The sequence below is a fragment of the Mesoplodon densirostris genome, chromosome 1 (assembly GCF_025265405.1).
Source record: "Mesoplodon densirostris isolate mMesDen1 chromosome 1, mMesDen1 primary haplotype, whole genome shotgun sequence".
In the NCBI taxonomy this organism is placed as follows: domain Eukaryota; kingdom Metazoa; phylum Chordata; class Mammalia; order Artiodactyla; family Ziphiidae; genus Mesoplodon; species Mesoplodon densirostris.
This window is the reverse complement of record NC_082661.1, coordinates 148,616,668-148,628,807: the sequence shown is the minus strand read 5'-3', so window position 1 is coordinate 148,628,807 and position 12,140 is coordinate 148,616,668. Positions and strand designations below refer to the sequence as shown.

At 39.5% G+C, this 12,140-nt stretch overlaps 1 protein-coding gene across 2 annotated transcripts in view; it reads left to right on the top strand.

Moving 5' to 3' along the window:
- Positions 1–11,139, top strand: part of ATP10D (ATPase phospholipid transporting 10D (putative)) — a 131,058-nt gene extending 119,919 nt beyond the window's left edge. For both annotated transcript variants that reach the window (XM_060110342.1, XM_060110350.1), the window contains exons 21-23: positions 343–447; positions 4,415–4,602; positions 7,930–11,139. In XM_060110342.1, the coding sequence (XP_059966325.1) occupies positions 343–447; positions 4,415–4,602; positions 7,930–8,260 (624 nt within the window). In that variant the 3' untranslated portion in view covers positions 8,261–11,139. The remainder of the gene's footprint in view (positions 1–342; positions 448–4,414; positions 4,603–7,929) is intronic.
- The last annotated feature ends 1,001 nt before the right edge of the window (positions 11,140–12,140 follow it).

The window sequence follows — 12,140 nt, the reverse complement described above, 5'->3', positions numbered from 1 at the left end:
TGCTTCAAAGATTTTCAGCTCTGTTAAGTGGAACATATTTGATCTTTCTCTATACCTCAAAGAGTTGGAAGTATAAGTAAAAGGATCAAGGAAAATGAATTATGATTCAGAATAAAGAGGAATTCCAACCAAAAAGTTCAAAATTTATATGGCCTGTCTGGGAGAGTCAGTCTCTTTTTCTAAAAATGTTCAAGTTTATCCTAAATGATCAGTTATCAGGAACCCTGAAGAAAGGGACTCAGTCCTCCTTGGGTCGTGGAATAGAGTGATGAAACTGATGATACTGTGCCACTGAGGGTACACAACTCTCCAAGATCACCAACTTTTATTCTCTCTTTGTAGACCTACCAGGGCTCAGACATTGACATCTTTACATTTGGAAACCCCCTGAACACAGCTGCTCTGTTCATCATTCTGCTCCATCTGGTAATTGAAAGCAAGAGTTTGGTGAGTAGTTTTCCTGCCTCTGAAGTAGCCTGAAACTCATTGGGGGAATTGTCTTCATGCCTACAAGACCAAGTGGTCATAAGAAGAGTAATGACTCCAAGGAAGAAGGGTGATCCACGACCACTCTTGTGGATCATTGAGTGCCGTTATGCTGAGGTTGATGTGCAGCCAGGGAGAGTGGAGAACACCTGCCTGGTCCCCTTGGTGGTATCCATGGTGTGGATGGTTAGTGGAGGTGAGTCAGGCCGGAGAAACAATTACACTTCTATGGACAGCATCCTTCAAGACCAAGCTATTGCCTTTCAACTAAAAGGAAAACAGGGCCTCCCTGGTGGCGCAGTGGTTGAGAGTCCGCCTGCCGATGCAGGGGATACGGGTTCGTGCCCCGGTCTGGGAGGATCCCATATGCCGCGGAGCGGCTGGGCCCGTGAGCCGTGGCCGCTGGGCCTGCGCATCCGGAGCCTGTGCTCCGCAACGGGAGAGGCCACAACAGTGAGAGGCCCGCATACCGCAAAAAGAAAAAAAAAAAAAAAGGAAAACAGGTGTAATGCCATAATGCTGGTAATACTGACTTTTGTAAGTGATGACTTGATGCTTTTCTCATAATACAAAAAAAAAATTTTTTCTCCCTCCAGAATTTTTACCATTCATTTCATTTACAACTAGGTCTTTTTGAAGTTAGTTGCCAGCTTAATGATAAAGTTAAGTCTTTTCATCAAAATGATTGCAGGGTATCTCTATGGCAAAGCTAATATGAAGGATTCAGATAAAGAGAGCTTTACTTTAAACCTTTTTCTGCAAGTGAAGAATATCCCACCCATGTCTGGCAAGTAAACTGCCTTAGCATAGACCATATCTTCTGATGGGAGCATTCCTAGTCCACTTTCGGATCCCTGTACTTTACCCAATTCAAATGTTATTTTAGGTTTCAGGAAAAGTGCTGCTTCTCCCAAGAGCCCTTCCCTAACCATCCATTTTTTCACACCATCCTCTTGTTTTTATTCATAGTCCTAATAATAACTTATAATTCTTCATTTATTTATGTGATCATACTATTCGTGTTTCTCTTCTACATTAGACTATAATCTCTTTGAGGACAGGGTTCATGTTTATTTTGTTCACCACTGTATACCAGTATCTAGGACAAGACTGGCACACAGTTTGTGCTCAAAAAATATTTGAATGAATAAATGAGTGATTAAATGACTAACCAGTGTTTGGGGTATATGTAACATGTTGGTGATGCATTTCAAACAGGAAATAGCTGAATGAGGTTATAGTTTTAAATGTTATACAAAGTTATATATTGAGATTATTTATAATTTCTTAAGTAGGGCTGAATTTTTTTTTTCTTTTTCTTTGCGGTACACGGGCCTCTCACTGTTGTGGCCTCTCCCGTTGCGGAGCACAGGCTCCGGATGCGCAGGCTCAGTGGCCATGGCTCACAGGCCCAGCCGCTCCGCGGCACGTGGGATCTTCCCGGACCAGGGCACAAACCCACGTCCCCTGCATCGGCAGGTGGACTCTCAACCACTGTGCCACCAGGGAAGCCCAGGGCTGAATATTTTTGACATCACCTGCTTTGCTTATAACCTCCTATAACCAAACTTTACAAGCCTAAAGTGTTGTAAAAGGTTAATATTTGCAAATACTAGATGGGAAGAGTAAAGAGATTTCTAGAACTAAAATATTTGGGGTTGTTTGAATATCGAATTTCATTTTTAAGCAATTATGTAGGTACTTTTGCTCCTGCCTAAGGAAGTGTCTTAAGTTCTGACATTGATTAGTGTTCCAAAGGCTCTAACATGTCAAGCAGCAGTTTGGGTTCAGTGGTTATGAGCAGCAGCAATCTATTTTGACTAACCTGAGCAAATGGAAAAGTTATTCAAAATATATTGAAAATCATGGTAAAACAAACAAATAAACATCCTGAGGTCCAGAGTGGCTCCAGAGATCCAGGGAACAGAAACTAATGGACAGGCTTACCAGGCTGGTACTCTGGTCTGAATTGGCCCCAGTCATTTTCTCTCTGCTCTTGCCTCATTCATTGTGCTCCAGGTTCAGTCCCTGGTGATAGAATTCTGTTTCCTTAGCTCCAGCCATAGGCTTTGGCGAGAGGAGGAATATTTTACCAAGACTGTGCATAGTGCTGGGTGTCTTCACTAAGAGAAGGGGAGTGAAAGCTAGGTGCTGAGAACAGTGACTACTCTATAAAGGATGCATCATTAAAGAATTGTTTCTCGGGCTTCCCTGGTGGCGCAGTGATTGAGAGTCCACCTGCCGATGCAGGGGACATGGGTTCGTGCCCTGGTCTGGGAAGATCCCACGTGCCGCAGAGCGGCTGGGCCCGTGAGCCATGGCTGCTGAGCCTGCGCGTCCGGAGCCTGTGCTCCACAACGGGAGAGGCCACAACAGTGAGAGGCCCGCGTACCACACACACAAAAAAAGAGAGAATTGTTTCTCACACCAAGGAAGGCTAAAGCTCATGGCCTCTGAAGGTCTGTTGTCAGTAAGAGTCAGTCATTGTGAGAATGTGTCCCTTGACTTTCACTGCATCCATTTATTTAAATGAGTCAACTCCATCAAGTCACATCTCACTTGCCAAAAGCACTTCTTAAAGGAAAAAAAATTCAGGGCTCAGTGGGAAACAACATTTGAGGAAAAAAAAATTGGGCCAACGTTTTCTGAGCATTTTGTGTATCTTTATAAAATATGAGCAGTCTTTGTGACTCTTGTGAAGCTATCTACCCTGGAGAAATACTTTGCAAGGTTAAGAGGAAAATGGAGAATATTGGGACTTCTTTGAGAATTATAGCCCTAGAAAGTGAAAATGATTAATAAAAGCAGTCTTCCCCCAAAAGAGTAATATATACCACCATGGTACACACAGTGGTTTTAGGTGGGACTGTACACTGCACTAAATAACACTGACTACTGCATAACATGAAGGTGATTCTCCAATACTTCAAATTATGTCAGAGAAGAATTCTGTTTGGGGCTGTTACTTTTTCTCGCAATAACTCTTGCTAATTTCCCTTTGTAACAAAGACAGATCAGACCCCAGACTCATCAATGTTATGAGAGGTAATGCTGATATTACATTTAAGGTAGTGATCTGCTTTTCTTTCTAAATAAATTTACTTAATTAGATAGTGAGCCAGTTTACAGAAAAATATTTTTTAAAAAATAATGCAAGCTCTATGTAGATATGAAGGTGGATAGGTTATAGTGTGATAGAGATTTATTTCTTGCTCATGTAAAGTTACTAAGGTTCCAGACAGCTCTAGAGAAATTATCCTCTGAGGGGTGGCTCAGTGACCCAAGCTGTGTCACGTAGCTGTACCACCTGGAATTATCCCCAAGAAGAACTTCTTGGTCAAACGTGGAAGGAAAGGAGACAGTATGGAAAATTGCACACCAGCTCTTCCATGCTTCTAACCAGAAAGTTTTGCACATCCCTTCCATTCACGTTTCATCAGTCAAAGCAAGACGTGTGGCCATGCTTAATTTCAAGGGGGTGGGGAAATGCAATCCTCCCAAATGCTTATTAGAGGAAGAGAATGGGAATATTGGTGAGCAACAGTAATGTCTACCATCTACTTAAATGGATAAAGTTTGAGGTTCACTGGATTAAGCTATTATCTTAAAGAAGAAATAGATCAGTGACTATATGGAAAAATAAGGAGAAAATCCTAACACCTCATGGTGCATGGATAATACAAAGTAAACTAGGCACCAGAGTTACTTTTTGGTATTTGACATAGTTTTATAGAACTTAAACACTGATATGAGCTATTCACAAAAGGTGCTCTTTCTTTTCGCTTCAATATTTTGTGTTTTGTTCACTAAGGTTTGTTACACCATTCACCCACTGCTTGGAATGTGATGTCTCTTCAACAGAGCAGATTTTGCCAGGCTACAAAATTATCAGAGCATGTTCATCTCCTCTGCTTTTCTTATCTTGCAGACTTGGATCCACATGCTGGTCATCGTTGGGAGCATCTTGTCTTATTTTTTCTTTGCCTTGGTTTTTGGAGCCATGTGTGTAACTTGCAACCCACCATCCAACCCCTATTGGATTATGCAGGAGCACATGCTGGATCCAGTGTTCTACTTAGTTTGTGTTCTCACAACCTGTGTTGCTCTTCTGCCCAGGTATGGTGTTTATTTTATCATCAAGAGAGTAAGTGAAGTCATAGGCTTAGAATTCGTCAAGCGACTGCTAAGAATAGATAGTAGACCATCCTGTTTAGTAGTGGAAAAGTCAGTCTGTGTACTAGTTAAAATATTGGTTTTAACTCTTTTGCCAGGGAACAGAAGTGGCTTAAGCAAATGAAAAAATTTATTTCTCTCTCAAGGAAAATTCTAGTCTGGTTGATAGTCCACAGGGATAGGGCAGCTTTGCTTCACAAAGGTATTCGAGGACCTAGATCCTTTCCTTTCCTCTTTTTCTTCTGCCATCTCCCAAGGGCATTGCCCTCATCTGCGTGACTAAAGATGACTCACCACCAGCACATCCAGGTCCTGGGTCCCTGCATCCCTGCATCTCTGCCTGCAGGAGGAAGAAAGAGAAGATAGAAGGCATGCAGCTTTCCATCTTTCTTCTTTTTTATTCTTTTTTGTATTGTCATGACCCAGATGTGGTACACATCATTGCTTATATCCCGTTAACTAGAACCTGGGTATGTAGACTCTGAGTGGCTAAAATCTGGGGGCTTCTAAAAAGAATGGGTACTGAGGGACACGTATCTCTGCTACGATCTATAAACACTGAAAACTTACCTCCCTGCTCTGACTTCAGTTACTTTCCCATTTTAGTTTAACTTGATTTCTCATATCGTATGGGATGGAAATGGCTAAGAAGTATGCATGGGTTTCTAATCTATAGAAATCTTGAACTCTTTAGAGCTCTTCCCCTTTATAGTTTTATAAAATCTATCTGTTTAGCTGAAAACACTATAGCAAATAGCTGTTCTACCTTTTTAAACATGATATGAACGTCAAATGGTGATTCAATATTATTCTCTAACAGGGTTGACAAATTGGCTCACAGGCCAAATCTGACCCACTGCCTGTTTTTGTAAGGTTTTATTGGAACACAGACATACTCACTAATTTAAATATTGTCTATGGCTGCTTTTGCACTACAACAGCAGAGTTGAACAGTTCCAACAGAGACTATTTGGCTCACAAAGCCTGAGATATTACTGTCTGGTCCATTGAACAAAAGTTTGCCAACCCCAGTCTGTAACACAATCATAAGGCACAATGGGCACAAACCCTTTGTTGCTGAAAGACATCCGTTCTAGAAATGCATAAGAAAAACTCACCTGAGTCATTCTGTGGTGGTTATTGTATACTTAATATCACTGGTAAACTGAGATGGTTCTGTAGTGTTCACTGTTATTACCAGCTTTCAGATTAAAAACTGACAAGATGAACTTTTAGAATTTATGAAGAAACAATTACTTTTAAGTTATAGCCTGAAATTTTTCTTCAAGAGCATTAATGGTACAATTTTATCTAATATTGTCTTGGTGAGCTGAAAAAACTGACCCCCTAAAATACATCTGTATCCTAATCCCTGGAACCTGGTGAATGTTTTATTTATTTAGCGAAAAAAGGAATTTGTAGATGTGATTAAGGATCTTGAGGGCTTCCATGGTGGCGCAGTGGTTGAGAGTCCGCCTGCCGATGCAGGGGACACGGGTTCGTGCCCCTATCCCGGAAGATCCCACATGCCGCGGAGCGGCTGGGCCCGTGAGCCATGGCCGCGGAGCCTGTGTGTCCGGAGCCTGTGCTCCGCAACGGGAGAGGCCACAGCAGTGAGAGGCCCGCGTACAGCAAAAAAAAAAAAAAAAAAAAAAAAAAGGATCTTGAGATGGGGAGATTATCTGGCTGGGCCCTAAATGCCCTCACAGGTGTCTTTATCAGAGAGAGGCAGGGCGAGATTTGACACTGACAGAAAAGGAGAAGCACTTTGACCATGGTAGCAGAGATCTCTTGGTCACAAGCCAAGGAATGCCTGCAGCCACCAGAAGCCAGAAGGAGCAAGGAATGAGTTCTCTAGAGCCTCCAGAGGGAGCATGGCCTTTCCAACACCTTGATTTTGTTTCAGTGAAACTGATTTCAGAATTCTTGGCCTTCAGAACTGTGAGAGAATAAGGTTTTGTTATTCTAAGCCAGCACATTTATGGTAATTTTTTACAGCAGCTATAGGAAACTAATACAGACTTTGGTATCAGAAAGGTGGGTGCTGCTGTAACAAATACCTAAAAATGTGAAATAGACTTTGAAATTAGATAATGGGCAGATCCTGGAAGAATTTTGAGGCACATAATAGAAACATGCTAGACTCCCTTAAACAGACTGTCAATAGAAGTATGGACATTACAGTGTCTGCTGGTGAAAATTCAGAAGCAAGGAGGAAGCATGGGCAGAGAGAGCCATATCATCTTGGAAAACATGTAAATGGTCATAAATAGAATGTTGCTAGAAATATGAACATTAAAGGCACTGCTGGTGAGGTCTCAGAAGGAAAGGAGAAACGTGTTATTGGAAATTGGAGGAAAGGGGATCTTTGCAATATAGTGGCAAAAAACTTAGCTGAATTGTGTTCTACTGTTATGTGGAAAGCAGAATTTGTAAGTGATGAGCTTGGATGTTTAGCTGAGGAGTTTTCTAAGCAAATTTTTGAAGGTTTGGTCTGGTTTCTTCTTGCTGCTTATAGAAAAATGTGAGAGAAAAGAGACTGAGGCAAGTACTATTAAGCCCAAAGCAACTAGGTTTAGAAAATTATCAGCCTATCCAGTTTTCAAATTTGCTGAAATTAGGAGATTGGCTGTTGGGAGTATGCTCTGGAGAGAAGGCCCAGAGTGGCTGGACAGCCTTTGCTAGTGCTGAAGAGATTAGGTGTGTGACTCATGGATCCTCTCAGCCATCTCAGCAGTCACCAAGGAAGGAGATGGGATATACAGGAAAGCTCTGTGGAGGACCCTCTTATCTAATGGTGTAAATACCCATGACATACATTGGAGACTCACAAGGTTTTTGTGAATGCTATAGCAGCATAAATACTATCAGCTTGGACTGAAAGGGACAAGTTTGTGGTAATTTGCTGCAATAGCCATAGGAAACTAATAGCTAGCATTTAAAAAAATACTCACTTACTCTGTGCCAATGCTTGGCCTGCTTTATATGTATTATCTCATTTAACTTAACATTAAGGCTGTAGCACTATTGGTATCTCTACTTTTACAGGTTTTATTTTTTATTTATTTGACAATCAGGAACTCACTATTTTCTCAGTGCTTTACAAATATTAATTTAATATTGTTATTATTTCCATTTTATAATTCACTGATTCTCCCCTTTTACCTCAAGAAGGGTCATCAGACCCTTCTACTTTTTCTAATTGGTATTTTTTGTGTCCCATAATGCATTTGAGGTGAATGTAATTCTGTGATGCTTTTTGTAACCTAGGTTTATATACAGAGTTCTTCAGGGATCCCTGTTTCCATCTCCAATTCTGAGGGCAAAACACTTTGACAGACTGCCTGCAGAGGAGAGGACTGAAGCTCTCAAGAAGTGGAAAGGGGCTGGAAAGATGGATCAGTTGACATCTAAGTATTCTGACCACTCAGCTGTTAAGTCAGAGAGAGTACCCATTTCTGACCCTTCTGCTGTCTTTGCAGTGATGTCGGCAACTTCTTGTGCTGTTGAGCAAGGAAATTTATCTGTATGTGAAACTGCTTTAGACTCAGACTACTCTGAAAATAAGGCCTCAGGGATGGCTGGACCCTCAAAGGATTAAAAGAGCAGAATACCCTCCTTGGAGTTGCAAGTAGTCCTTCAAGTTTGGAAGAGGGCCTTTGAAGAGGTTCCTCTACCAAACCAGCATGACTTGGATTTTTCCTTAAGGGACCAGAACATTTTACTGGGCTTGGAAAAGCCAATGTGATGACCTTTACTATATGTTTGTAGACATTTGTAAAGGAGGTTAGAGTTGGACCTGAACAGAGTTTAGAGAAGTGAAATATTTAATTCAGAATCAAATGCTTTTAGGAAACTTTTTGGATTTTGTAAAAGCATTTTAATTGTTCTAGAAATGCAAATATTTTCAAGGGAATTCATTTGAGACATATATTTATTTTACTGTCTGCTCATTTCAGTGTTCTCCTGAGGTGGAATGCTTCACTGGTGAGGGGCAGCAGGGATGCCAGGGTTCCATGAAGATGTGTTCTTCTCTCTGCTTCCTGTCAACAGAAGACTTTTTATGAGGTATACCTCTGTGCAGATGTTTTCAATTGGGAAACAGAGGCATAGGTAAGGAATACAAAATCAGCTGAGTCTAGGAGCCCTTTGTCAATTTCCCATATTCTAAAACTGACAATAGCCTAATCAAAATGAGACAATCAATTTCAGAACAGTCTTAGGGAGATCATTTGAGGGTTTATAGTCTTTACAATACCCTACAACTTTTCTGCTGTTGCAAGCTCTAAAAATGAGATATTATGGAACTGACACTAATACAGGTGGTTCTCAGGAGGATTCCATGAGGTTCTTAGATTTGTTTTTTAATACATTTTAGGACAAGAATGTCTATATAAAGTTAATTGCTGTTGCAAATCATGTATGCTGGTTTTAGTTGGAACAAAGAAACTAGTTTCTACCAAAACTGCCAGGTATTATTTTAAGATTATATATTCTTGTTGAGTTCTTTTAAAAGTCTGTATCTGTCCATCTGAAAATTGTCAGCCACACAGAATTTCCTTCATGAAATTTCCATGCTAATGTTCCATGTCTATATGAAGCTCTTCTTAATGACTATTCAAGTATTATGCTCAGGGCTTAATCTTCTACCTGCTATGTACTGTCCTGGTCTGACATTTTTTGTAGCCGTCTGATGTTATTGCAAGTGGTCTTTTATACAGACTGATTTCTAGAATATTCAAAATCCCATATGGCTAATGGAGGTAGCTTTCTTCTTTCTTATGATTTTTTTTAATAAACTGTTTAATAAATAACATATACAAAAAGCTGTCATTGCTCCTATAGATACTCACCAAATCCAACAGTAATTGGTACCAGAGCTTAGAAGGAAAATCCCAAAGCACACCTTTTACCAGAATATTGTTTTGACCTTTTCTTACATGGAAAAGTAAGTGATCCTCATAGCAGCTGGCATTCATTCCTTGAGATCATCATTTTCCAATAAATAAAAATTTAGAGATATATTCACTTGCAAATAAAAGATTAGAATCTAAGGATAAAAAGACTGAGTCCAAAAGACTAAGAGAAAAGGTCAGTCTCCAGGATGTAAAGTATCTGTACACATGAGTAGAGGAAAGTCTTGAGTCTTCATGTTATGGGTCTACAATCTCTTATCCACAATCTCAAGAACTCTGAAAACTGAAAAAGTTTTCATAAATTAGGCACAAATTCAATGTCTTAAACAGATGTAAGGCTATTTATTTAACGTAATTATTCATATATTTTGCTACAAAAATATTAGATTTTATACTGGGTGCTAAACGTTGTAATATTATGCTTTTTAAATTTTTTAAAATTCTGGATTCTGAAACACTTCTGGCCCTCAGGCAAAAGAGATTTGGGACCTGTATGAAGTCTTTAAAGGGTCTTATCTACAATAACTCTTTTACACAAAGTTACCCAAGCTGATGTGGTCTGTTGCATTTTGGTGTTCAGTGTATTTCACCAAATTTGGGGGAGCCCAAATCTGCTCCTAGTAGCCAAAAAAAAAAAAAAAAAATTAACAGTATACATGTGTGATACAATTTTACCCAAAAAGATTTATAAAAGAATTGGATCAGATTCCCAAAATGTGCTCTAGACATGAAAGATCCTCGCCTTCTTATCAGGGCTGAAGTTTTCCTTAGACCCTCAACGGGTTATTGGAGACTGCTAGCAGCCTCTCATTTCAGACTAATCAAAGAGCCATCATCCATCTAAAATAAAAGAGCATATTCCTGGGGGAGTGAGATATAAGACAAGAAAATTTTGATTGGTGGGAAACTGGGTGCCAACTATAATAGTGGGAGGCACCGTTTTCTGGGGCTTGCTCCATGTTTTATATCCATAAAAAGAAAAGATTATACCATTTTATTTGTATTAAGGGTTACTTAAAGTAAGTACAATATGTATATTTCACTGAACATAAGTTGAGCATATGTTGTTACATTATGTCCCTATAAGTATAACAAAACTGACATATGTTCTTAAACTTTCATACAGTTGTGACCACAATTTGGTTGCCGGATTTTACATTCTCAATAGGTATATATAAACTACAGAACAAGAGATGAATAATGTGGAAAGTGTCAAGACAACTTTTTGAATGTCACCTACCCACACATATAGAAAAGAGTACAAAAACACGTATAAAATTGCAGGTAGTCTCTGGGGAATGCTGAGGCAGCCCAGGTTGCTGGTGGAGGGAATCCTACTTGTTCAAAAGCATTTGGATGTTGCAAAATGGATGCCTGACTAATGTAAGTAGGTGCCTGTGAAGGTTTGTGTTTTGAAGCTTTTTTGCAGGGAAAAAATACTGTAACCACTAATTGCTTCAAAATTGATGTGTGTAAAGTGGCCTAGTGCTTAAAAGCATCTTTAAATTTTTGTTTTAATTATCAATAGGAAGAAATGGCAACACCAGATATTAAACATCTTTCAAGGACAATTACAAAATGTTTTTCTCCGTGCAAAGTTTTACTGTGCTTTCAGATACATTTCTGTGACTTTATTGGTATGGACAAACACAAGAAAACTGGAAAATACTTAATTAGGGATGGGGTGCAATTTTCTTTTAAAAAGATTGCATCTCTCTACTCTAAAGCAAATCCTTCTATAGCAAAGTTTAATCTCAACTTCATTGTCACATAGGCAGAATGAAATATTTCCCACACGTACTTTCCTAGTTGTTGAAATCTCAATTGGCTAAGTGATACACAGTGAACAAACCCCAGCTGTAGGAAGGTTCTTTGGAGACTCTTCTATAAAATCACAATCTTGATTTAAATTCAGAATGGGCAGTCCAAGCATGTCAGGTGCTAATATTGATGTCAAAAGAGCTTTGTGCTCAATGTGATTTGCTATTTCAGCTACCTAAATGGATGCTCTGTCTTTCATAAGTTCTCAGAATTATGCCAACTTTAGAAGAATAATAGTAAATAACTTAAGCATGTAAATTATCTTGGCTTTTAATAAATCAAAAGCAAGTCTCTAATGTTAATATTGTAATTTGCCATTATGCTCTTGTGCTTGAGAAACAAAAGCTGGCAAAGATTAGTCAGCCTGGATCTCAATGTCCCTTTTGTGACTGGACAAAAGGGAACTTTCTCTAACCTGTTACCCTAGTCTCCTCACTCTTCTCTTTCCAGAGTTGATCATTTCATGTTACAGTTAAGGTTAGGCCTGCCTGGCAAAAGAACAAACTCTGTTTTGCTTTGGTTTTTAAAAGATTTTCATTCAACTTGATGTAAGAGAAAAATAGAATTAAAAAAAAAAAAGCTGCATAAAATTAGACCAAGACAAACATGAACATTTGCAGTGCACTGCGGAGCATTACTGTCCATGAAAGTGCTCCCACACAGCTCTCTGCAGGAAGTCCTCCACTATCGAGAAGGCTATTTGCTCTGAGTGTCACTGGTAAAAGTCTCTGATCATCTTTGGAA